The sequence below is a fragment of the Arachis ipaensis genome, chromosome B5 (assembly GCF_059453495.1).
Source record: "Arachis ipaensis isolate K30076 ecotype BB chromosome B5, ASM5945349v1, whole genome shotgun sequence".
NCBI classification, from domain to species: Eukaryota; Viridiplantae; Streptophyta; class Magnoliopsida; order Fabales; family Fabaceae; genus Arachis; species Arachis ipaensis.
This window is the reverse complement of record NC_142440.1, coordinates 2,275,127-2,300,341: the sequence shown is the minus strand read 5'-3', so window position 1 is coordinate 2,300,341 and position 25,215 is coordinate 2,275,127. Positions and strand designations below refer to the sequence as shown.

At 33.2% G+C, this 25,215-nt stretch overlaps 3 protein-coding genes across 4 annotated transcripts; 1 reads left to right on the top strand and 2 right to left on the bottom strand.

Annotated features, from left to right (window-relative positions):
- Positions 1-255: 255 nt before the first annotated feature.
- RECQL2 (RECQ helicase L2) lies at positions 256-7,850 on the bottom strand. Of its 2 annotated transcripts, none has more exons than XM_088487857.1 (20): positions 7,730-7,850; positions 7,390-7,610; positions 6,594-6,740; positions 6,251-6,466; positions 5,997-6,101; positions 5,784-5,888; positions 5,511-5,633; positions 4,993-5,081; positions 4,777-4,813; positions 4,629-4,662; positions 4,160-4,212; positions 3,724-3,801; positions 3,359-3,424; positions 2,707-2,773; positions 2,545-2,598; positions 2,276-2,383; positions 1,899-1,963; positions 1,432-1,510; positions 1,021-1,238; positions 256-767 (listed from the first exon to the last, which is right to left on the bottom strand). In XM_088487857.1, the coding sequence occupies exons 3-20, from the start codon at positions 6,723-6,725 to the stop codon at positions 588-590; spliced, it is 1,809 nt and encodes a 602-aa protein (XP_088343983.1). In that variant the 5' UTR covers positions 6,726-6,740; positions 7,390-7,610; positions 7,730-7,850; the 3' UTR covers positions 256-587. The 2 variants fall into 2 exon arrangements, with proteins under 2 accessions (XP_088343983.1, XP_016201261.1); XM_016345775.3 differs by having other exon boundaries at positions 7,708-7,846.
- A 2,426-nt stretch (positions 7,851-10,276) lies between these two features.
- HGL1 (heteroglycan glucosidase 1) lies at positions 10,277-19,550 on the top strand. Its single transcript, XM_016345774.3, has 23 exons — positions 10,277-10,609; positions 11,118-11,406; positions 11,659-11,727; positions 11,810-11,947; positions 12,054-12,171; positions 12,667-12,749; positions 13,293-13,388; positions 13,596-13,764; positions 13,853-13,995; positions 14,114-14,200; positions 14,435-14,620; positions 14,925-15,092; positions 15,806-15,926; positions 16,008-16,077; positions 16,308-16,395; positions 16,508-16,628; positions 16,739-16,932; positions 17,076-17,184; positions 17,659-17,814; positions 18,008-18,110; positions 18,234-18,407; positions 18,747-18,892; positions 19,038-19,550. The coding sequence occupies exons 1-23, from the start codon at positions 10,446-10,448 to the stop codon at positions 19,229-19,231; spliced, it is 3,186 nt and encodes a 1,061-aa protein (XP_016201260.1). The 5' UTR covers positions 10,277-10,445; the 3' UTR covers positions 19,232-19,550.
- A 406-nt stretch (positions 19,551-19,956) lies between these two features.
- On the bottom strand, positions 19,957-22,367 carry LOC107642421 (ubiquinol oxidase 2, mitochondrial). Its single transcript, XM_088488710.1, has 4 exons — positions 21,629-22,367; positions 21,403-21,531; positions 20,449-20,937; positions 19,957-20,333 (listed from the first exon to the last, which is right to left on the bottom strand). The coding sequence occupies exons 1-4, from the start codon at positions 22,037-22,039 to the stop codon at positions 20,274-20,276; spliced, it is 1,089 nt and encodes a 362-aa protein (XP_088344836.1). The 5' UTR covers positions 22,040-22,367; the 3' UTR covers positions 19,957-20,273.
- Positions 22,368-25,215: the final 2,848 nt, after the last annotated feature.

The following is a 25,215-nucleotide window of genomic DNA, read 5'->3' as shown; positions in this document are numbered from 1 at the left end:
TGAAGAAAAAACACCATTTTACATAACAAGATATTGTCAAAAAATAAAAAGTATAATTATTTTATTATTTATTTACTTTCTGGTATAAGACAAAATAATTACATAAATTTTTAATATAATATATTAAGTTATCTTTTAAATTATATTTTATTAAGAATATTTTATTTTAACGAGAAATAATAAGTCTTTTACAGTCTTGGACGCTAAGCTCTCTTTCGATTAAAAAAAAAAAAGAAAAAAAAGTCAAATACTATATTTATTTGACCACAAATGATTAGATAACCCAAAACTTGTACATCTTTTGATACAATCAAAATTAAATCTTTCTTACTTTTAGAAAGCACTAAATTAGTAATTAACAACAACCCAGATTTGGTTTGAGTTACACACTCATAATCCCATCAAATTTATCAACTAAATTTGTAGATCAGAAAAACCAACCTGTGAATTTTTTTTCCCAAGTCCTTTTCATCTTTTGATGATCCACAAGCTCTATTTAACAAGGATTTGCTTCATTTTTTTTTTCCCAAATAAAACAGCACTATATAATTGGAGGAAAAAAATTGCATTGACTCTACCATCTTTTCTCATGCTTCATCTTCACTACTCTCAATAAGAACAAGGTTCTTCTTGGTCCTTGATCTCTTAGCAACACTAGCACCACTTTCTTGCTGATCATCCGGCTTGAAATCAGAATATTTTTCAATCTGCTCAAGAATTCTACTGCCATACTTTTCTGTCTTCAATTTCCCAATTACCTTCTCCAACTGCATAAGACAATATGAAATATATAAGTCTAGATTATACATAAAACATTTAGGGTTTGTTTAGTTTCTGTTTTCATTTTCTAATTTCGGTTTCAGTGTTTTATATTTTTAGAATTTTGTGAAGAAAAGTGAACGATTAAATACTATTTCCTGCTTTCATTATTTCTTTTGCAAAAACCGAAAAACCAAAAACAATATAAAATGCAACAGCACAAATCTAAGTTACATTATATATAGAAACTGTGAAACTTGCCTGTTCTAATGACTTTGGTTTTTGAGAACTTAATAAGCTGATTTGTTGGGTGGACAAGATAGAGTGTGGTAATATTCCTCCATGAACGGAAGACAATTCTTTTCTCAACTCATCAAGCTTTAGCTCCAAACCAGAGGACCCAAGGCTGCGTTTCGCTGATCTTACAGCAGCCTTAGTTCTTTGTTCACTATAAATCTCAAGCTTCACAGCCTTCTTCCCTGCGTGTAAAACAATGCAGCCAGGTCAGAGTCGAGAACATTCTGGACAGTGTAGCAGTTAAAGTGGGAACAGAAGAATATAAGTATAACTGTAAATAAAATCTCGGGTAATAGCAATAAAAGTATAACTTGATAATCGACAATTTGTGCGTCACATTTTTTAGCATCTTTAATAAGAAAACTGCGTGCATACCTTGCAATATTGGCTTGGTTAGTGGTCCTAAAGCAATGTAAGCATTTGTTGCATAAGCTGTATGCTGAAATTCTTCTTTCTACACAAGCAAAATATTAGCTTTATCCACGGAGTCACTAAAGATTGATAATATACATTTTTACAGTAACTAGTCTGCTGAAAGCTTAAGAATCTTTGATTAACAGATAGTGCAATTCTAAATTTAAGATTATTCTTTGACAATATTTACTAGAGTTAGCATGCTTGTCTCTTTAAGATTTATACTTTAACTGATCTTAGTTTGAGCTATAAGATGACCAATGAAGGGAGTGAAATCCTTGCCAGAGTAGAGTTGAACCAAGCGTGAGTAGAGTTGTTCAATTAAACTAAAGTATAGCTCATGCAAAAGTATGAAAGGTAATACTTAGAACAACGATGAGAGCAAGAAATATTTCAAACTTCAGTATTAAGGCATCAAAGTGTATTACCAAAACATGCTCCAGCAATAGATGTAAGATGAGCTGCTCAATTTCCTCTTTTTTCAAATCCGAACCTGGACAATTCATTGCAGAAATATTTTATCCCATGATATTTGAGATAAATCTACTTCAGTATTCAGATCAAAATTCACAGATGAATATTGAAATTTTCTTTGATTAAGACTGGCAGGAAAGAAAAGATGTTTAAATTGTGAAAAAATAAAGAAAGGGGGGGGGGGGGGTGGGGGGTGGGGTTATATTGGGGGCTCGGGTTACACCTCCAAAGTTTTGTTCAACCATATTCAATGGCAGGAACAAACTTGAAGGAAAAGGTGTGGTTGGAAGAACAAATCAACAAATAATATATAAGCGAGGACAAAACTAACCTAGTTCCTTTTGCTTCACTTTCATTTTTTCAACTAATTGCAACATTGTTGTCCTCTGATCATTTGCTTGCATATCTTGCAACAATGAAACCATCAGTTTTGCGTGTCCTGAAAAGCATCCCATGTAAAGTCCTTTTGTTAACTAAATGGAGGAATAAAACAGAAAACAAATTTAGAGATCAGAGTAAGAATAAAGAAAAAGGAGAATCAATTACTATAACAACGAATATATTGGGGAAATGAGAAGACAAAATGACAAAGCAACATACGCGAGACATCCACTTCCTTCACCTCACTTGAGAATGCACAGTTGTCACACATCCCTGTAACAACATCAAGAGTCTATCAATATCACTTGATTGTATAACACCACACCATCCTGAAATAATTGGGGGAAAATGAAAAAAGTAGATGTTGACATCAAAAAGTACCATTGCACTCTTGCAGAGGCTCAGCAAAATGCCGGAAAAAGGCAGCTCGTCGACATTGTCGTTTGGACTGGTTGGAGAGAACGAAAATTATAATGTATAAATAATTCAATGAATTTGTTTTAAAAAAAGGGTCAGATGCTCACGTTACAGAGTGACAAAGTAGAGAGTATGCAGAATGGACTTATGCTTATAAAAAGCTTACAAAGAAGAAATAATTACAACAGTTGAAACATGTTTTTTTTTTTGGTAAGCTTTCGAAACATTTCATTGTGCTTATAAAACTCTATGGTCATTTTCTTATCCTTAAAAATAAAATCACACAAAGGCAAACAAAATTTACTAGTTGGCATCATCACCATTATAACTGATTATATAAATTTGTAGCAAATGACCAAGAAAAAGAAGAGACCTTAATTGATTTGTAGTCAGTCTCAGACCAGAGTAGGTTCAGTTTAAAGGATTGGACATTCTATTAGTTCCAGTAGCATATATGAGAAGGAAGGATGGGTATATTCAAATTGTTACAGATAGGCCAAGAATAAGAATTAAAATTAAGAACCGTTGCCAAAACAGGAGAGAGAAGAAAGAAAGAAACAGGCATTTTGAACTTTGAAATCTATGAAAATCTGAACAAATGAATGAGTATTGGTACCTGACAATATCGTACAATGTCATACAAGTTCTGCAATCCTGAATTTTCGTAGAAGACCATTGAACTCTGTCAGAAATTTTCTGTGATAATCAATCATATAGTCCAGCAATCTGATATCGATGCCCAAAAGTAGATATGCACAAGCATATTTATAAAGGCAAGCATGTAAAAAGAGATTAAATTCAACTTTAGCATATTCCTAGATAAGTTTTTTTTTTTTTTTTTTAATCTCATTACACTTTTTAATGGGAGGTTGCCACCAAAAGTAGGCATCAAATTCCACTGGAAAATATGATTGATCTCAATGAAATGAAATGTAAAGAAATATGAATGCATTTTAGTCTAAATCAATGGCAAAGGTTTACCTGTCGTGGAACATCAGCAGGTCTAAAGTATAGTAGACATTCAGAAGGAAGTCCATCTCGTCCAGCTCGACCACTTTCCTGTTGAAAAAGAATGTATTTATGTTAAGTAAAAAACAGTGCTAAGCCTCATCCACTTGACAGCTTAAGTTTTTGGTCTAACTTTCTTAACAATGGAAGTCTCTTTTGACAATAGACCAAATTGTCAATCTTTGACACTCCAATTTTTTCTTCACTAAATTGATTTATAGGATAAGTATGGTAAGCATGGCCTATGCCTGCATTTCAAGCCCAAGAAAATTTTAACTAGGAAGCTGCAACAGTAAAGGCATTCATAGGCCTTCCCCCCAACAACTTAAGCTGCTAGGATGATTGACCATTAACAGATAGCATAAAAGGATATGTAATGGAAAAAATGGTAGCAGGATCAGAGAAAAACCTGATAGTATGTTTCCATTGATTTGCTCAAGCTGTGATGGATGACAAACCTGACTATATGAAAATATCTAGCATGAAATATTCTCGACCTCGATGAATGCAAAGCAAATACGATATATATGTCCATCAAGGACTTCTAACTTATAAAAGGATTAATAAGCAGATTTCTATATCCAACAAAAGAAGCAGCAGAATCTCCAGTTCTCCGATTATGTAAGCATCAAGAAGGGCATGCATTTAAAAGTAGTAATTACAAGTTATCACACCAATATTTGAACATCAAAAAATGATTGCTAAACAATATCTCAGTAACAAAAGTAAGATGTCCATGTGAATCAGCACTTCTTTTTTCTTTCGTTGAAAAGGGGTTTAATTTATCCATATTTACCTTAAAAAAACGAAAATTGTGCATACATCTATTATAGAAAAGATATTCTTGAGGAGTTTTGAGAGAGCTTTGCAATACTAACCATCCGGTTTGTTGATTCCCATACCAAATGCTACCTGTAATGAAAATTGAAAATAAAAAATAAGACAACATATAACAAGGGCTGTAATAGACTAGAACCCAGAAATGACAAATCTATTGGTCACTATGACAGAAGAAATGATACATACTGTACCAACTATGACCTGCAGCTTGTTACTGCTCCACCTGTGCAATTAAACATAGACATCCTAATCAGCTCACTTGTAAGAAAGAGTTTACAATGACAAATAGACAACTATATCTGAGAAATGGATGCAACAAGTGCAACTTTACTAAGACAACTTATTTGATTCCTGTTCAAAACCATTAACATGTAACAGTGACGAAATTCTGATAAACTTTACCACATATGTACTTTTTCTCGAGCATTTACATCCATATCTGCATGATAGTAATTGGCTTTAATTCCTCTCTCCCGTAACTCCTTTGCAACCTAAAATTATCTTGCCAACGAAAGGGATAAGTATCTACTCTACCTCACAAATAGCATATAACATAGGATCTGAAGTATATACATATTAACAAAGAGAAAACACTAATCTTCCTAAACACCCTCTTCATTACTAAATTAAGGAATAATTGATTGCTTTTTAAGATTTAAAGAAACTTGAAGTTTCTACGTTTGATCCATTTAGCCTTTAGGAGAATGTGTAAGAAGATTCTCAGTATAATATAGCATTACTCATTAGAAAATAAAGCAAACACTATCAGAATTCAATTAGCTCATCAGGTCTTGGGGCAAAGTTTTTCTATTTTGGTAGTAACTCTTGAAATGAGCGCATTATGCTTCCTTGAGGGTAAAATTTGACATTCAAAATATGTGTGCCTAAATGTTAGGAGAAGAAAGCCAAATCACAGGTACCTGTTCACATTCCTTCCTAGAGAAGCAATATACAATTCCTGATTCATTATTTGGATAAGATTCTTTAATGAATTCAGCAATTTCATCAATAACCACCTTTCCAACAGATGATTTTTCCTTCACCTGCAGTGTGAATTATGAAACTGTTTGATCATAGACCTTCCTGTTGAGTTGTTATTGAAGCCAAATGAAAAATATAACTTCTTTGATCTTTTGGGTGGTCTATGTAGAAAATGTGAAAGTCTGTTAAAACAGGAAGATATATTATCATACCATATAAAATAAGTTTGGCCTATTCACTGTGCTGACAAATTTGACACATCTTGGAATATGCAACATATCCATCAGATCATTTTGGACCCTTTGAGTAGCAGTTGCCTGGATAATAAATGTCAAAATATAAATCAAAATTCAAAATGACAAACAAACATAAAATGCGATCATTTATTTATAATAATTAGCTTAAGTTTGATAATAAAGACTTACAGTCAAAGCAACCATAGGAACATTAGGGAATTGAGTCTTGAGAATACCAAGGTTTTTGTAGTCAGGTCGAAAGTCATGGCCCCACTGACTACAGCAATGTGCCTCCTGCAAACAGAATAAACGAGAAATAATCTGTCACTCACCTATCATAACATTGTTATTGAAAACTCAGACCTTGGTAGGAAAATTGTTAACAATGATATTACCAAACACAAAGCAATACCAATCGATATGGTATTTTATTATGAACTCACATCAATTGAAATTAGAGAGAGACGACCAGCATGATGGCACTTTTCAAGCTTTGACATGAATCTCTTGCTTTTTGATATCTTTTCAGGAGTGACATACAATATTTTGAGTTCCCCCTCACCCTTCTCCAATGCTTTGTATATGAATTTCTCATCTTCCTTACTTGTTGTCGAAGTCAACATATGTGCCGGAATGCCCAAGGCAGTCAAACCCATTACCTAAGGAACATGTCCAACCCATTAAAGGGAAAAACGAAAATGGAGAGAAAGAGGAAAACATGTTAAACTCGTGGAAAAGCTTATGGATTGACCTTTTGAGCTGGATTTTTAACATAACTAAATGCACCTGATCTTGGATTAAGGAAAGCAAGGGACTGACAACAAGAGCAATCCCGTCACGAAGAACAGCTGGAAGCTGGTAGCAAAGGCTCTTGCCACCACCTGCAGCCATAATGACCAAGACATCCCTTCCACTCATAATGGCATTAATTATCTGTCATCAATGAGACAACTTGTTATTAAAATCATATACACAAAAGTCATATTTCTTCAATAGAGGGGGAAGAAAGATACTAAAAGTACAGCCTTCAAAGTTCAAACTACACATTTTTTATGTGCTCATTACAGCAAACACATCCCAATTTTTTAAAGCAAATATTAACTAAGAACAAAAATGTATCATCAATCAAAGTACTTATATAATGGTTAAACACTAAGAAACTAACCATTATGTCTATGACATCATACATGTGAACCAGGTAGCAGAGCTCTACCAACCAGCGGGAAGAATTTAGTAACTTCCAGGAACACAACAATTAGAAGACCACACACGAGATCTATATATAAACAGTCTCACTGTAAACATATGCATGATAACGCACAATGCTGTCGTTCGATACATTAGGCCGACCCCACCTAAGGCTTTGTTGTTGTATTCATACTCTTAACATGAACTCATGAAGTGTTCTACATTAGACCCCACAATAATACAATGACAACAATCAACATCAACACAATTTTCAGTTCAGAACAAAACACTGAACAGGTGCTGCTGCAGTGTAAGAGTGTAACATTCTAATTTTCCTATTGTTTTCAATGAAAAATATAAAATTAAAAAAAGAACATTTTTATTTTCATGTTACCTCTCTTTGGTTTGCACGGTAAGAGGAAATGCCAAAAATGTTCAACCTGAGATCATCAGCTTGAGAGTCCCATTGAAATTCCCCAGACCAATTCTCCACAGAAATGGAAGCCCCATTATTAACCTCATTCCCAGATTCTCTGCACGCTTCCAGAATAGCACTGAGCTCGGATTTTTTCTCGTACAACTTCTCTTGCCTCTCAACTAACACTCTAATTTGCTCTGCAAAAACCACCAACAAATAAATAAAAATTGAAAATTGACAAAGCTCGAGGTATTAACATTTGGCGGCAAACAAAAGGGAGTTAAAAAAATAAACCCTGAACATCTTGAATGTCGACCTCGACTTTGAGGAGCTCTTGGAGAACCTCGTTGGTTTGTTCATCTTCCATGTTTGGGAACTCACTCCTGAGACCTGAATGAAACGCAGGGAGGGCCTCTAAAGCGACATGGTGATTAATGGCAACATAAATTAATTAATTATTTTTTTATAAAGATAAATTAATTAAGTAGTATATGGGAAAATTAATTAAAGTAATGTTAATTTATTTTCTTAATTATTTTTTTAATATTTAAATAAGTACAAGTTTAAAGATATATATTATTTTTTGAAAATATAAAAAAATAAAGATTTCAATTTCCTTTTTAGAAATTAAGGAAATAATTAAAAGTTTCAATTATTTTTTAATTAATTATATGATTTGGTTGCAGATAATGCTTGTCATTGAAGTTATTTATCAAAAATTAGTTGTTAGTTGTTTATACTTTATATCATAACCCAAAAATAAAGTCAGTCAAATAAAGACTAATTTCATTTTATATGCCTAACCCGACTTATATGTCAAGTAAGATTTTATCATTCGCTACTTTAAATGTTATTCCTTTTGTTAAAACTTAAATTTACTTATTTTTTATTTTTGTGTTTTATTGAAAATTTAAAAGAATTTATATGTTATTTAAAAAATAATATTAATTTTAAAAATATTTTTATTATTCTAAAAAAATCAATAACATTTAAAAAGTTTACTAAAATATTTATCATAAGAATCATTAGAATAAATATTCAAATAGACTTTTTGTTTTTAAATTAAACTAGATATTTTGTTTTTAATAAATTTTATTCTTTTTTATTATAATAAATTTTAAAACATATTTTTCCATCATGTAATAAAAATTTAATTAAAAATAAAGAAAAAATACAATCTATTTGATGCAAGTGATTTTTGAAAAATAAAAAATAATTATTCTCCACATACAAGTATTTTTCTCGTATAAGTCTTTACAAGTTATTTATATTTACGCGTTTTGTGCTGTTACTGCATGTTTTTCTTCTTTTTCATTATTTTTCTTTTTTGTTATCATCATCATCAACACCACATCTTTCTCCTCTTTCTCTTCATCCTCCTTTTTTCATTGGAATTTCTTCTCCTCCTTTATTTTTCTCTCTCCTCCATCATCAGTTATCTCGTTGTTGAAGATAATAAATAATTCAGATTTAAATTGTCAATTGAATCAGAATGAAATTGATTATTGTTTTAAATCCAATCAAGTGACTGAGGTGTGGTTTAATTCAGAAGAAAAAAAATATAGCATTAAAGGAAATATTTTTCTGTATTTACAGTAAATATGGGTATAACACGAAGATATTTTTGTGTATTTTAAGAATTTTGGATGTATTTTTATTCTGCTAAGTTTGCATAATTCAAAACTCTTCCTCTTCCTCCTCCTCATCTTCCACTTCTTCTTCTTTTTTTTTTCATCATCATCACCATCTTTTTCTTCTTTTTTTTTCTTATTCATCTTTTTCTTTTTGTTTTACCTTCTCAAGTTTCTTCTTGTTTTACTCTCTTATCAAGAATAAAACAAAAAAATCAAATAAAGAAGAAGAAGAAACTGCAAAATTACTTCGAAGAAGCTTACATTCATTTAACTAAAAGAAATAAGAAAAAAAGAAGAAAAAATGCAACATTAGAAGAAATATTTTTCTGTATTTGCAGCAAATTTGGATGTAATACGAATATATTTTGGTGTATTTTAAGAATTTTGGGTGTATTTTTATTCTAATAAGTTCTGTATAATTTAAAACTCTTCCTCTTCCTCCTCTTCATCTTGCTTCTTTTTTTTCAATCATCATCACCATCTTTTTCTTCTTTTTTTCTTATTCGTCTTTTCCTTATTGTTTTATCTTCTCAAATTTTTTCTTATTTTACTCTCTTAACAAGAATAAAAACTAAAAAAAAAAGGAAGAAACACATAATGATGCAAAATTACTTGGAAAATGATAAACTTATATTCATTTAACTAAAAGAAGAAGAAAAAAAATGCAGCATTAGAGAAAATATTTTTTTTGTATTTACAGCAAATTTGGGTGTAATACGAAAATATTTGGATGTATTTTTATTTTGAGTTCTGCATAATTCAAAATTATTCTTTTTCCTCCTCCTCATCTTCTAATGCTACTTCCTCATCTTCTTACTTTGTTTTCTTATAATTCATCTTGGGAGAAAAAATTAAACAAAGAACATAATGTTATAAAATCAATAGAAAGAGGAGAAGAAAAAAAAATGCAGCAATAATAATAACAATAAAAAGAATCACGAGGATGAAACACGTGGAGAAAAAGAAGAAAGAATGCGAAAAAAAAGGAAGAGGAATACAAAGAAAAAGGAGGAGGAAGAATGTGGAATACAAATGTTAAAAAAGAATTTTTTTATTTTGCGATATTCAAAGTTGAGGAAATATATGCTCTCTAAATTGAGAGTTATTTTTATTGGGTTAGGACTAATTTTTATAGATTTGTATATAAAAAAAACTTATATGTGTCTCAAATAAAAATTTATTGAGAACTAAATATCTTATTTAATTTAAATTCTTTGAATATAGTATTTACTTTACTCAAATCATTATATCTTGAAAGTGGGAGCATGACGGCAACAACAAATTCGACAACAGAAACACACACCAATAATAAGTCGACGAAAATAGTAATACTAATAACAATCTATTAATAAAAAAAATTAAAATGTAAATATAAATAGAAAGCAAAAAGCATCGATCATGGAAGTGTTCAGTTTCGGTTGCAGCAGTTACTGTTGCAGTTGGAGCACAACCGTCCCTGCGATTCCATCGAAGTTCGCGTCAACACTTAACCACCATCTTCTCCTTCTTCGGAACACCAATACGCGACCGTTTCCATCTTCACAATCACTCATCACTCTCAGGTTACTTCTGATTTCCCTTTTATAATTCTTCATCATTCGTCAACAAAATCCACGCTGTGCAGTGAAAAGTGCATGGTTCCAGGAATTTATGCTAATTTAACTGAATTTAATACCGCATTTTTAGTTCTTGCATGTTTAATCGTCAATTAGAGTTCTTAGGTCGTGGAATTTTGAGTAGTTTATTCATCAGTGTTACATGTTACATGATTTGATAGATGATCATGCTATTTCAGTTGAACTGTATATTTCTGAAATTTTCATTTCACTGCCTTGAATTATCATCATCATCATCATCATCATCATCATCATCATCATCATCATCATCATCATCGTCGTCATCATCAACATCATCATCATCATCATCATCATCATCATCAACATTATTATTATTATTATTATTATTATTATTATTATTATTATTATTATTATTATTATTATTATATTATTGGGTTAAAGCACTGCATTAAACAGTTATATAAGGTTTGACAATATTGTTTTTGGAATGCAGAAGAAAAAGGAGATTTTGTGAGAAGTTTTTAGCTAAAATGGCTAATTATGAAAGAAAGACAGTCACTAGTGATGGCACTGGTGTCAGCTCAGGGAAAATGATTTACAAGCCTATTTTGGGAGATGGAGTCTTCCGATTTGACTGTTCTGTAAATGATAGAGATGCAGCATTTCCCAGCATTTCTTTTGTGAATAGCAGAGATCGAGACACACCTATAACTAGTGACAAGGTTCCTGTATATACCCCTACTTTTGAGTGCCTGCTGGAGCAGCAGGTTGTCAAACTTGAGGTTCGTTGCTTTACTAGTTTACAAGTTAGAGCTTTTGGATGTTATCTCAGCCATCTTGATTACTTTTTCAGGTGTATTTTTCACATTTTAGGGTATGTTTGATCTGGGGGGTAAAACCTGGATGAAAATTTTCATGATGAGTTTGATGTGTAAAAATTTGACCCCAGTTTTAGCTCAACGAAACATACCCTGTTTTGCTTATTATATCATTTGTCTGCTCTTCAGAAATTGATTGAATTTGTTTCTGAACAGTTCCCTACAGGTACTTCTCTCTACGGAACTGGAGAAGCTAGTGGGCAGCTTGAAAGGACAGGGAAAAGAGTGAGTCAATTGGATGGAATAGTCAAGTTTAAAAGGGTCCTCTTTGGTATCATTGTAACAATGAGTTATATTGCACTTGTAGGTTTTCACGTGGAACACAGATGCATATGGTTATGGTCCTGAAACTATGTCCTTGTACCAATCACATCCATGGGTGTTAGCTATTCTTCCAAATGGGGAGGCATTAGGAATTCTTGCTGATACTACAAAGCGTTGTGAGGTGCTGTAACCTTTGGATTTATGTCATTTATGTAGGTTAACCTTTAAGAGACATTTCTGATGTTATATTGATATGATCGATGGTCATTTGTTCTGTTCATAAGCAGATTGATCTGAGAAAAGAATCAACAATACAGTTTGTTGCTCCATCCTCATATCCTGTCATTACATTTGGTCCTTTTGCTTCACCCACAGCTGTTTTGATATCTCTATCAAAAGCCATAGGTAATTTTCTTTAATAAAAATCCAGCTTTAAATATTATTGCTCTAGTTCTAACCATTGTGCTTCATCTTTCTTGAGGGACTTAACATAAGAAGGTTTAATGCAGTTTTAGGGGAAAATGAATTCTTTCATAGCTCATGGAATCAGTATAAAAACTTATGTACCATGTGAAAGCATGAATTATATGCAAGTTATGTTAATAAGCGAACATGAAAATGCAAAGTGTGTTTTTATCAAACTAGGAGTTTCTCAAATCCATGCCTAAATATGAGGATATTATTGGTAATATTAATTTCTCTGTTATTCAAATCCTGGAAGCACAAAACGAGTTGATAAATGTACTTTTAAGTTCTCTGTTATAACTGCTTAACTGTAAATTTATGTATAGGATTGATATATTAGAATGTGATTGATATTAGAATGTTAAAGTTCTATTCAGCATTCATATATTAGAATGTGATTGATATTATGTTCCATTGTCATCAATTTATTTATAGGGACCGTGTTTATGCCCCCCAAATGGTCATTAGGCTATCAACAGTGCCGTTGGAGCTACATGTCTGACCAGAGGGTTCTGGAGGTACTGCACTGCTCTTATCTTGTCTTTCTAAATAGTAATAACTCTAGGGACTGATTGCATTCATTTACTCTACTTCTGGAGGTTCGCCTGTTTCTGCTTTTTTATTATATTTGGATAAAAGTGAATTTACTACGTTTGAAAAAAAAAATCACCACTTCATAGAACAACTCATCTCAACTTCTACTCAAAAGATTACAAGAAATATATGGGATCTACTTTAGGCTATTCAGGAGAAGCAGAGATGAGTATCTTAAGAAGAAAACTAAAACAAATGCACCTTCAATGGCTTTTGATAAAATTAAACTGAAAAATGGATAACTTTTACTTTTAATTTTGTAAAACTTTCTTTAACTTCTGTTATGTTTCATTAACTTCTTTTAAAAATTTTCAAGATTTGATGCGTATTTATGTATTGTGCATAGCAAACAGTATTGAAGTTTTGCGTACTTTTGGAGTTGTGGGTAGCTAGCGATATGTTTAGTTGTTAGATTTTGAAAGGCATGTATCATATTTCCTTGACTGGTTAGCTATTGAAAATTGCAGGTAGCAAGAACATTCCGGAAAAAGTCTATACCTTGTGATGTGATATGGATGGATATCGATTACATGGATGGTTTTCGTTGTTTCACCTTTGACAAGGCATGTTATTCTCCTTAGATAAATAGCAGTAACTAATATATGGATTGATGCTGCAATCAGTACATGCATTCCGTGGCTCACACACATGGGGGGATGTATTGTCCAAGATTAAGTTCCCATTGCACACTAATTTTTGGGTTTGACCATCTTGAATATGTGTTTAGCAGTATTTTTTATTTGGAAAATAAGTTTTCTGATATCCTTCAGGAGCGTTTTCGTGATCCCAAGTCTTTAGCAGAAGGCCTCCATTATAATGGTTTTAAAGCTATTTGGATGCTTGATCCTGGCATTAAACAGGAAGAAGGTTATTTTGTATATGATAGTGGTTGTAAAAGTGATGTTTGGGTCCAAAAGGCAGATGGAACACCTTTTGTTGGTAACTATTATTTTCACTATGCTTTTTTCACTTTATACATTCTTCTTTCCTCCTAGTGATGCATTGTGCTTATCTATTTTTTCCTTAGGGGAGGTGTGGCCTGGGCCTTGTGCCTTCCCTGACTATACACAGTCAAAAGTTCGTTCATGGTGGGCTAATCTAGTTAAAGATTTCATTTCCAATGGTGTTGATGGCATATGGAATGATATGAATGAACCTGCTGTTTTTAAGGTATTTTTAATCTGGTTAATATGTTTTCAATAAATTATAATTTATAAACAAGGTTCTGTCCAAATTTTGGTATTTGTGGTCTTGACATTTGAATTTTACATTTATTATGCTTTTCCAGGTTGTAACAAAAACAATGCCTGAGAACAATGTTCATAGGGGAGACAGTGAACTTGGCGGTCATCAGAATCATTCTTTTTATCATAATGTAGTATTCTTTAACCTTTATCATAGTTTTGGAGTAACATGTCTTTTTATAATAAACTTGTGGGTGATACATGCAAGTAGGATGTGATTCAGTTATATAATAGTAAGCTACAGTCCTGCAGCTTGACTCTGAATTTATTTTGTGAAGTTTGTCTTTGTTGAGTGTGTCAATGGTTTTGCAAGGTAATATTGTCTACCTTGAACCACTAGTTATTCTTATGACTGTTCGCTGTAGGTTTATGGTCTACTAATGGCAAGATCAACCTACGAAGGTATGAAACTGGCAAACGAAAACAAACGACCATTTGTTCTCACCAGAGCTGGATTCGTTGGTAGCCAAAGGTATGCCGCAACATGGACTGGAGATAACCTTTCAACCTGGGAGCATTTTCATATGAGTATCTCTATGGTACTTCAGTTGGTATGAATCAAACCAATGCTTCTTGAGCAACATTTGCATTTGATATCATCTTGGTACCACTTTGTCCTGCAAATTGTTGTGAAGAATATTTTAAGTCCTCGTAGCTCCCTCCTTATAGCTTTTTGTATTTTACACATTTTAATACTATGTTCAGTGCTTTGTGAGTGGTGTTGTATTGAAAAAATACTATGTTCAGTGCTGGAAGAAAGATAAAGTCAGAAGGATATTTATGTATTTCTAACATAAATATTGGCATCCAGTAAGTTTTCTGCATCCCTTCATTTTTTGCATTTGTTGTGTTCAGGGACTCAGTGGTCAGCCATTTTCTGGTCCTGATCTTGGGGGATTTGCTGGAAATGCAACACCTAGGCTTTTTGGAAGGTGGATGGGTGTAGGTTCCTTGTTTCCCTTCTGCAGAGGTCATTCTGAAGAAGGCACAAAAGACCATGAACCCTGGTCTTTTGGGGAAGAGGTTGGTTCGCAGTTGCCTATATTAAATTCTTTTCTTTGTTATGGTTTCCAACTGGTAATGTACTGGACTTTATCTAGTTCTTTGTCTTTGCTTGACATCAACTTTAAAATGAGTTAATTGAAATAAATAAATATATTCTCACATGTACTTCATTTCATGCTTTAAGTTTTGGTGTTGCACAACACGTTTTGAACTTATTTAGTGCTAACTTTAAAAATTGCTCTTGTTTTACCTGAAATCTTTTGAACTTCTGTGAAAAATGATAACTGTTTATGTACTTCTGTTCATTTATATTATTCAGGGCACCTAAAAAGAAAATACTGGTTTTATCATATATTCTTTTTTACGCCCAACTACTTACTAAGCATGTGATTGTTGCCGATGTATCAGTATCCACATCCTGTTAAACCATGATTTGAAATTTGGGTGTTAGTTTGTTATTAATATTTTGCTAGCACCTTAAAACTAGATTTTGAGCAACTGATATTTTATTGATTAGAAAATTCATTTAAAGCTTTTTTAAAGGAATCTCACTGCCAGCTGCCCAGCTGGAGGCTGAAGATAAGATTCTATAATGAATGGGAAGATGTGCAGCTACAGTCCTTACTCCTTATATTTCATTTTCCCCGTTGTTTGCTGTGATGTTTTTCTGTGATTGAAATTTACTTCTATGCTCAAAACTGTGCATCACTGACTTCAGCTTTAATTATTAGTGCGAAGAAGTTTGTCGATTGGCATTGAAGAGGCGCTACCGCCTTATCCCACTTATCTACACACTTTTTTATTTTGCTCATACAAGGGGCACTCCAGTAGCAACACCTACTTTCTTTGCCGGTGATTCCGTGTTCTGAAGAATAAATTTACTGTCTTTTGTTTGGTTAACACATGATGGATTTATATTCTCGCTTCTTGCAGATCCAAAAGATCCTAGCCTGAGGAAACTTGAAAACTCGTTTTTGCTTGGACCAGTTTTAGTATATGCAAGGTTCTTCCCCTTACTTAAAGTAGTCAATCTAGATGCCACTGGTAGATTATTGAGAGATGCCTTTGCAGGATTTATTATTATTATTATTGTTGTTGTTGTTGTTGTTATTATTATTATTTTTATTATTCATGCTAGCACAAAATGTGGTGAAGCTTATAGTTGTTGATAGAAAGTTTTACACAATGCTGTACAATTTGCACTAATTTGACGTGTTCTTTGTATCTGATCAGCACCTTACGCAATCAGGGGTTGGATAAGCTGGAGTATACTTTGCCTAAGGGTATTTGGTTGAGTTTTGACTTTGGTGATGCACATCCGGTATCCATGCTTTCTTCTGCTACTTTTTGCATGTCATTTCTACTTTTCTTTCTATTTTTTATTCTGTCTTCAAAATCTTTACTTATTTTTTGTGCTGTTTGGGGCATGACAGGATTTGCCAGCTTTATATTTAAAAGGTGGATCAATTATTCCTGTGGGTCTCCCTCTGCAACATGTTGGAGAAGCTCGTCCATCAGATGACTTGATGCTTCTTGTGGCCTTAGATGAACAAGGTAAGTCCCTGCATTCTGTTTTCCCTAAGAATGCTTGTAATCACATTATATTTGCTTTTCAGATGAATGTACTTTTAGATAATGTATGAATAAGATATATTCATTTACAGGGAAAGCTGAAGGTGTTCTATTTGAGGATGATGGTGATGGATATGAATTCACCAAAGGCAATTATTTATTAACACAATATGTGGCTGAACTTCAGTCATCGGTTGTTACTGTGAGAGTACAAAAAGCTGAAGGATCATGGGGAAGACCCAAACGCCGCCTTCATGTTCAAATATTGCTAGGTGGGGGTGCAATGGTATGTGTTTCTTCAAAAAAGGAATTTATGAGGAACATGAAACTTATATAGAAAGAAGTAATCAAGTGTTGTGCTTAGAAGTTATTCATTACATTATCCTTTCCACTTGAGATTCATATTGATAAGTTAGGTTTTGTATACAGCTTGATACCTGGGGCATGGATGGAGAAGTTCTGCAAGTTATTCTGCCTTCTGAAGAGGAGGTATCGAAGTTAGTATCTACTAGTGAGAAGGAATACAAGGAACAATTAGGTAGGCACTTGCTCAGATCTTTACTTTGTGGGTTTATGAATATTTCCTTATAGAGTATATATGCTCATATTTTCTTAAATTCTCATCTTCTTTAGCATCCTTCTCTGCCGATGCTATAGCTTTATTTATCTTCTGCCAACAAGTCTGCTTTTGAAAAATATAATATTATATGACCTCTGTTGAAGATATTCTTAGGTTTTGATATTCATGAATATTTAGCACCGTGCTATTGCTCAGTAGTTTCACGTCTTCCTCACATGTATATGGGTTTCTCATTTCCTTCCTTTTTTTGAGAATTGAGAGTTTTGCATGCTTTTCACTCTTCCTTTCCCCATGAGCAAAGTGGAGGGTAAGCAGGGAGAGAAGTATTTGGCAATTGACATTGCATTTTCTTCTCAGTTGTGTATAAGATGCATGCACTAATAATGCATACTCTGTATCATGGTGTGCTAATTTCTCATGAATGCTATGCAGAAAGGGCAATTCAGATTCCTGATGCGGAGGAGCTTTCTGGACCCAAGGGGACAGAGCTTTCAAGAACTCCCATTGAACTGAAAAATAGTGAGTGGGTTCTTAAAATTGTTCCCTGGATTGGCGGCAGAATCATTTCCATGGTGCACATTCCTTCAGGTAAAATTGATTGTCCATTAGCAATTTATTTAATCAGTAAATTAATCTGGAAATAAAACTCCTTTTATTTTCCATACGACCTGTTGGTTCTTTGCGTTTCTCATTAGATCCAGTTATAAAGGAGATCATATTACTTTATGTTGCATGGATGGAACAAATGTTGTATTGTTCATGATAAATTATCTGCCTTCAGGAACACAATGGCTGCATAGCAGGTTAGAAATCAGTGGATACGAGGAGTATAGTGGTACAGAGTATCGATCTGCTGGATGTTCAGAGGAATACTCTATCATTGAGTTAGTTTTCCTTCAAATTCCCCTTTAACCCATTCTTTGTGTGCATATTTTTGTCCGTGCTGGTCCGCCCACACCCTCTTAACTTTGGTGTTCAACATACATTTCTTGGTTTCTTTCTTGCAGTCGAGAACTTGAGCTTGCAGGGGAAGAAGAATCTATGGTATTAGAGGGTGATATTGGTGGAGGATTGGTTCTTCAGCGGCAGATCTATTTTCCAAAGAATGCTGTTAGCATGTTTCAAGTAGAATCAAGCATATTATCCCGCAGTGTTGGAGCTGGTTCTGGAGGATTCTCAAGGTTTTATTTTTTTTTTGTATTGTAACATTTAATAGCATTGTGTGGGTTACAAATTGAATTTTTCAAGGACTGGTGTGTGGTTTTACTCAACATTTTCAGTACTTCAGAATCAGATTTTACAGAATATTTTACTCAGCTATTTATAGATTAATCATCCGAAAAAAGAAAACACTAATATTAGCTAGCGTTGATGAGAAACCGTATTTAGCTAGGTTAACAATTTTTGAGTTTTACCCTCTGTGACTGCAGTATCCTTGTGTTCTGTTATTTGCTCAATTGAAAATGTTTGAATTTGTTCAGATTATTGATTTCTGCTATGGTCCATTTTACTTTCTGCAGGTTGGTCTGCTTAAGGGTTCACCCAACATTTGATCTTTTGCACCCATCAGAATCTTTTATTTCTTTTACCTCAATTGATGGATCAACGCATGAAGTGTTTCCCGAAAGTGGAGAGCAATTTTTTGAAGGAGACCTTCTTCCAAATGGTAATGGTCATTTTATCTTATCCTTTGCATTATTCATTACTGCCTATGTTAACAATGTTCATATGTGGAGTATAATTTTCATATCAATATTCAGAACTGAAGTCAATGTATCTCAGCAAAATGGATGATGAATTTTTTATCTCAGGTGAGTGGAGGCTCATTGATAAATGTCTTGGATTGGCGCTGGTCAATCGATTTAACGTAACTGAGGTTTTCAAGTGTCTTGTTCATTGGGATTGCGGCACGGTCAACCTGGAGCTATGGTCTGAGAGCCGGCCCGTTTCAAATCAATCCCCTCTCAGAATTTCCCATCAGTACGAAGTCGTGAGAATCCCATGATTATTTCTAAACTGCTCACTGCACAAGGTATCCGCGTGTTCAGAGCAGCAGAACAGTGCTAATAACTTGCATATAAAAACATTGCAGCTAATTCAAAAGGTGCCTTCCACTTAACTGTACGTATATATGTTTGGAACTTTAGCGTGAAATTGGGAATGGAAGTAAGGAATAAAGGAAGGACTGGGAATAGTATTATCCCAAATTGCCTAATGTTTGCGATGCCATGTTTGTTTAAATGCAACAAAAATTGCTATCTTGGAACCTAAATTTTCCTTGATTGTGGGATCAATTAAGTAACACCCCCTCTCCCGTCTTCTCATCTTCTGATGGCAATACCAATCATTTACCCCTCCATTACCATCACGCAGCTTTCCTAGCTGTTTAACACCGTGTTTTAACTTTGCTTCTAAGATGCAGTCTTTACTTTTGCATTGACGATACACTAACGAACACATTTCCCAATAATCATACCAAACTGGTTATAGATTCATTATAATTCTTATCTGACAGCCGGGTGTCACTCAAATTGATGCAGTTTTATCATGACCTGCCAGACTTATTGTAAAATCTTTTATTAGATTTCATCTATTCCTTCCGCTAAATTATCTAGCAAATTCCAGTCCAGTCTTAAGATAAAATAGCAGCACTTGTCTGATGATGTTAAGATCCATAGCCATGAAGAAAGTAATGCAATCTACCGTCAAAAAGGAGCAGCATCAAGTAAATATCAGGCAAAATGTAGTGGAGCTCTCTAGTTATGAGATCTCGTATAACTCTATGAGCACCCTCAACAGTGCCCAATAGAATAACAAATCATTCAGATATATGACTTAAGACAAACAAGGAGATGTATGACTCAGAACAATAAGTAGACTCCACATTATTTACATCGACATTGTTAGACGAACCTTGAGAAAAATACTACTATGTTGTCATCAAACTAGAAGCTTTATTTATTCTAGGCTTCTAGCCAAAATTACATTAACCATGTAATTTGACTCAATCTGCACTCCACTAAAAAATTTGACAAGAAATCAGAGTCTTAGTGATAACCAATTGGAGCAGCAGTCTCTCGTAACTCTCGGCCTTGATAATGTACATCCTGCAATTCATTCAAAAAATGACACCATTAGAAATCCAAATCATAATATCATATACCAAACACACCTTCAATATTTTTTCATCCAAGATTAATAAAAGGGTATAAATAAGCTTACCGACGCAAAGTGGTTGACGTCACGGTGGTGCGCTTCATCGGCTCTGACGACCATAACCACATCCCTTAGAGTAGAATCAGGTGGAAGCTGCCAATAGTCGATGGCTATGGCTGGTGCTGGCACATTCTCTATATTGCCCTTGTCAAGCTCCTTAAGGAACTCAGTGTAGGAGTGTATTGCTTCCTCCTCAAGGTACCCAACCATGCGGTGTGCAAATTTGGGAGACACCAAATACCCCAAGAAGTAGGCATTGAAGAAAACACCTTGAACTGCTATCACCAGAGCACGCTCATACCACTTTGGCTTGGCCACTTCCATGAAGGTCATTAGGTGCATGCGCTCGTTCTCTGCTTCTTCCAGCAGAGCTTTGATCCAGCCACCACTGTGCTCGAATCGTCGCAGCGATTTGCAGTGAAGGAGCATCCCTCCCACCATGCCAGGAACAGCTGCCACTGTCTCCAGCATCATTGCTCGGCATCCATATCTGCGCTGTTACATTTGCATAAAACATATGATAAGAACAAAGCTTAATTAAGCATTTTATATTATAGACTATGAAATTATCAAGGCTTATAAGCCCGGATAAAGGAGGAGGGTTGTGTTAGGTCTTTGAAGGTATGTAAGATGTAATATTTCTATATCGAAGAACAAATTGGTAATATGGACTTACCCAAATTAAACAAAGTATTTTATATTTTTATGTAATCATCGGTTTAATTTTCTTAAAGAGGCTCTAAGCTATTAATCTTCATGAAGATCATTTAACTTTCAGAAATTTGTTTTATCCTACTTCAAAAGATAAAAGGTATTGTATTATCAATTGCATAATTTAGTTCTCAAACCCAATCACTCATCATGTGCTGGTTAATCAAACTTATGACCTAACCCTCGGCAACCTAACATCACATGCACCATCATGTACCACTTGAAAAGATATCAATGAATAATGAATACCTGAAAGAATAGATCAGTGGGGAATCTGAGCGATTTAACAGTCCAATAAGCCATCTTGTCCAGAAATGTTACCGGCGCATGGTGCTTCTTCAAATCAATGTTCAGATCCGCTTTGTATGTCTCCCATGGCTTCATTAAAAAACATATATATATATATATATATATTCAATAAAACAAAACAAAACTTTTCAAGAAAATAAATAACAACAGATCTGAAAATATGTACCCTGAAGCAGTTCCATTTCCATTCTGTGCCATCCTCTTTGGTAATCTTAGATGAATGGATACCCCAATAACTCGCAATAATACCCTTATCATTACTATTCTCTTTGTTCCCAACACTTTCAGAAGACGATCCAATCTTCTTCTTCTCTTCATTGTTCTTCTCCTTCTCCGATGACAAGGCCATAGTGCTCTCGCTCCTTCCTCCATCAATCATTGATGCTCTAATCCAATACCCTAACTTGTTCGGACCACCAACACCGACTTCATTACCAACACCTCTCGCCGCCGCCGCCGCCGCCACGCCGCCACGGCCCGCGGTGGAGAACAAACGGTTAGCTACAACAATCACAGCAGTGTTGGCCACCCTAGCACCACCACCAGCAGCAGCGGTACGAACCATCGTCATCATCATGATAATCACCACAATGATTCCAAGAAGCGCGGGGTAGAAGTGTTTGTTATTTTCTCGGGAAAACTAGAAACTAGAAGAATATGAGATGAGAAATTGTTAAAGGGAATTTGACTTGCTTTTTTCGTTGTTGTGATGAAAAAAAAGGGTTTAAGAGAGGTTGTGTATATATATGAAGAGAGCGAAAAAGATGAGGTGAGTAACGTTGATACGTTGGTGTGTTAGTTGGCAACTATGGCGGTGGAATGCATGTGTTTGGGTTTGGCATGGAAAATATTCTAGAACCATATTTTACTTACTTAATTAACTATTTTTCCCACAAATTTTTTTGGGTATATTTTTTAAGGTTGATTTTGTTAATAATAACAATTTATTATCATCATTATACGAGTGTCAATGAGTTATAACTCAAATGACATAGTATTTTTTTACTCAATTAAAAAATTACGAATTCGAATTTTTTATGTCTGACTAAAAAAAATAATAGAGGTGAAATAATATCATAAAAAAATAAAATTTATTTTCAACGTATATTCTTGTATTTTATAGTTTAATATATATCCTCATCGTTCATGCAAGATCTAATAGTTAAGGTTTTTTTCATCCACTTAAATTTTATATATTTTTTTTACATAATAAAATACAAAATTATTGAAGTCTTACATTATTTGTAAAATAAAAACCCTAAAATATATAAATTATATTTAATTTAATAGCATATTATGACTTCATTAAAAAGTTTAGAGTAATTACCCAAATCAGTCCCCAAAGATTTTAAAAACGGACACTTTAGTCCCCAAGAAAAATTAATACACAGATCAATCCCCAAAGTTTTATTTTGGCGGACAAATCAGTCTCCAGTTCATTTTTCGGGCAAAGTAATTACTCAAATCAGTCTCCAAGAATTTTAAAAACGGACATTTTAGTTCCTAAGAAAAATGAAATGAGGACTGATTTGTCCGCCAAAATAAAACCTTGGAGATTGATCTGTGTATTAATTTTTCTTGGAGACTAAAATGTCCGCTTTTAAAATCTTTGAGGACTGATTTGGGTAATTACTCAAAAGTTTAATAAGAATCAATTTTATCACCTGAAAATTAAAAGAAAATAATTCTCGAAAGGAAATTGCATTGTTTGGTAATTTTTCAGCTTAGACAATTTAAAAGTTAAAACACATGAAAAAAAAATTATGATTTCCTACCAAAAAAGTTGTATTAAAGTTGTACTATCAAATTCAAGTTACCTGTCGTACCAATGCGGCTGTTCTTAACTGATCATTAATTGAATAATAATAATTAAAGTTTGCCATTTCTTGGGGATCAAGTAGTTGGGTCTTATCTGCTGCGTGTTCACACCAACTCAATATCATAGACCCTAAGGGAATATTCTCTCACTGGTCCTCATACACACACGCATTTCCTTTCGTATTTTCCGGTAAAATTGACTAGAAATTTTGTTCGTCCACAAAATTAACATTAGATATTTCATATTTGTGGTTTAATATAACGGGAGCAATATTTCTGTATTTAGACTAAAATGTTTATAATATGAGGTGAGTATTAATGAGATTTGAAAAAAAAAAAAAAAGAAAACAACATTTTTTATATATAGCACAGTACATAAAACTTTTTATATATTTGTATAATAAATTAAATATTTAGATTTTTATTATCACAAATATTCTACTATAAATTAAAAAATTTGATCAGTTAGAATATAATTTTATTTTATATGAATCTAAATTATCCATATAAAACGTAATAAATAACTTTTTATATATTTGTATAATAAATTAAATATTTAGATTTTTATTATCACAAATATTCTACTATAAAAAACTTGGTCAGTTAGAATACAATTTTGTTTTGTATATGAATCTAAATTATCCATATAAAACATAATAAATATATGGTTAAAATATAGAGAAGTGCTACACATATAAGTCATTTGGTTTACAAGTCACATAAATTGAGAGAAATTTAACAAAAAGTACGCTGGCCCATATTCGATTTTCATGACGTGCTTCGCCTTCCTCCTTCTCTTCCTCATCTTCTCCTTCTTCTTCTCCTACTCTTCTTCTTCTTCCTCCATGAAAACGAGTTTCTTGTCAAATTTGTTCGATCTCCTTTGTGCGTTCTCTCTTTGCCTTTTCATTCGTTGTTTTATCTGCGTTTATCATTGGTATTCTTGCTTTGTTTTTTTTTTTTTCGATTTTTATAGTTTCTGAAATCAAGCTTTGAAATCGTTTTGAAGATAATGGAACTTCAGAAATACACCCAAACGATTACAGAAATACACCCAATCGATTACAGAAATACACCCAAACGATTACAGGAATTCACCCAAACGATTATAGAAATACACCCAAAGGATTACAGAAATACAACCAAAGGATTACAAAAATACACCCAAAGGATTTAAAAAATACACCAAAAATTCGTTGAAGTACACCTTATGCATAATTCAGAACTCTTCCTCTTTCTCCTTCTCATATTCTGCTGCTGCTTCTTCTTCTTCATTTTCTTATTTCATATTCTCATCATTCTTTTTGGGAGGAAAAAATCAAACAAAGAAAAAAAAAATACATAATGTTGCAAAATCAAATGAAGAAGAAATAAATGACTTGTATGATTTGTATGGAAAAAGGCTTGTACGTGGAGAATTCCTCTAAAATATATTTACTTAATAAGGAAGGTAACACTTTTAGCTAACGAGATATATTTTAAAATTTAAATGACATAATTTTTCTTTCTCACTTAGAGGTCTCGGGTATAACAATTTAAGTAATAATATCTTGAATCATATCTCTACTTGTATGGAAAAATGCTTGTACGTGGAGAATTCTTCTAAAATATATTTACTTAATAAGGAATGTAACACTTTTAGCTAATGAGATATATTTTAAAATTTAAATGACATAATTTTTCTTTCTTACTTAAAGGTGTCTGGTATAACAATTTAAGTAATAATACCATGAATCATATCTCTTTTTGCATAGTTTGTGGTACGTCTATCATGAATCATAATTTTAAACATATTCAATACAAAAATAAATCTTTTTAGCAAATAAATTAATTATTATAAAAATTTAATTAATTTAATTAATTAAAGTTTCTAATGATAATTAAATTTTCCCTTTAACTTGACAAGGATCGCAGAAGCCAACAAGGAGTATATCA

Excerpts from the sequence above, each read along its gene's own strand:
- RECQL2 (XM_016345775.3), bottom strand. The coding sequence starts at position 7,780 with ATGGAAGATGAACAAACCAACGAGGTTCTCCAAGAGCTCCTCAAAGTC. Across the intron at positions 5,082-5,510 it reads CTAGGAAGGAATGTGAACAG|GTTGCAAAGGAGTTACGGGA; the intron begins GTACCTGTGATT and ends AGATAATTTTAG. Across the intron at positions 3,425-3,723 it reads CTGCTGATGTTCCACGACAG|AGTTCAATGGTCTTCTACGA; the intron begins GTAAACCTTTGC and ends AATTTCTGACAG.
- HGL1 (XM_016345774.3), top strand. The coding sequence starts at position 10,446 with ATGGAAGTGTTCAGTTTCGGTTGCAGCAGTTACTGTTGCAGTTGGAGC. Across the intron at positions 10,610-11,117 it reads CAATCACTCATCACTCTCAG|AAGAAAAAGGAGATTTTGTG; the intron begins GTTACTTCTGAT and ends TTTGGAATGCAG. Across the intron at positions 13,996-14,113 it reads ATGAACCTGCTGTTTTTAAG|GTTGTAACAAAAACAATGCC; the intron begins GTATTTTTAATC and ends ATGCTTTTCCAG.
- LOC107642421 (XM_088488710.1), bottom strand. The coding sequence starts at position 22,039 with ATGATGATGACGATGGTTCGTACCGCTGCTGCTGGTGGTGGTGCTAGG. Across the intron at positions 21,532-21,628 it reads GGAAATGGAACTGCTTCAGG|CCATGGGAGACATACAAAGC; the intron begins GTACATATTTTC and ends TTTTTAATGAAG. Across the intron at positions 20,938-21,402 it reads CCACTGATCTATTCTTTCAG|CGCAGATATGGATGCCGAGC; the intron begins GTATTCATTATT and ends CAAATGTAACAG.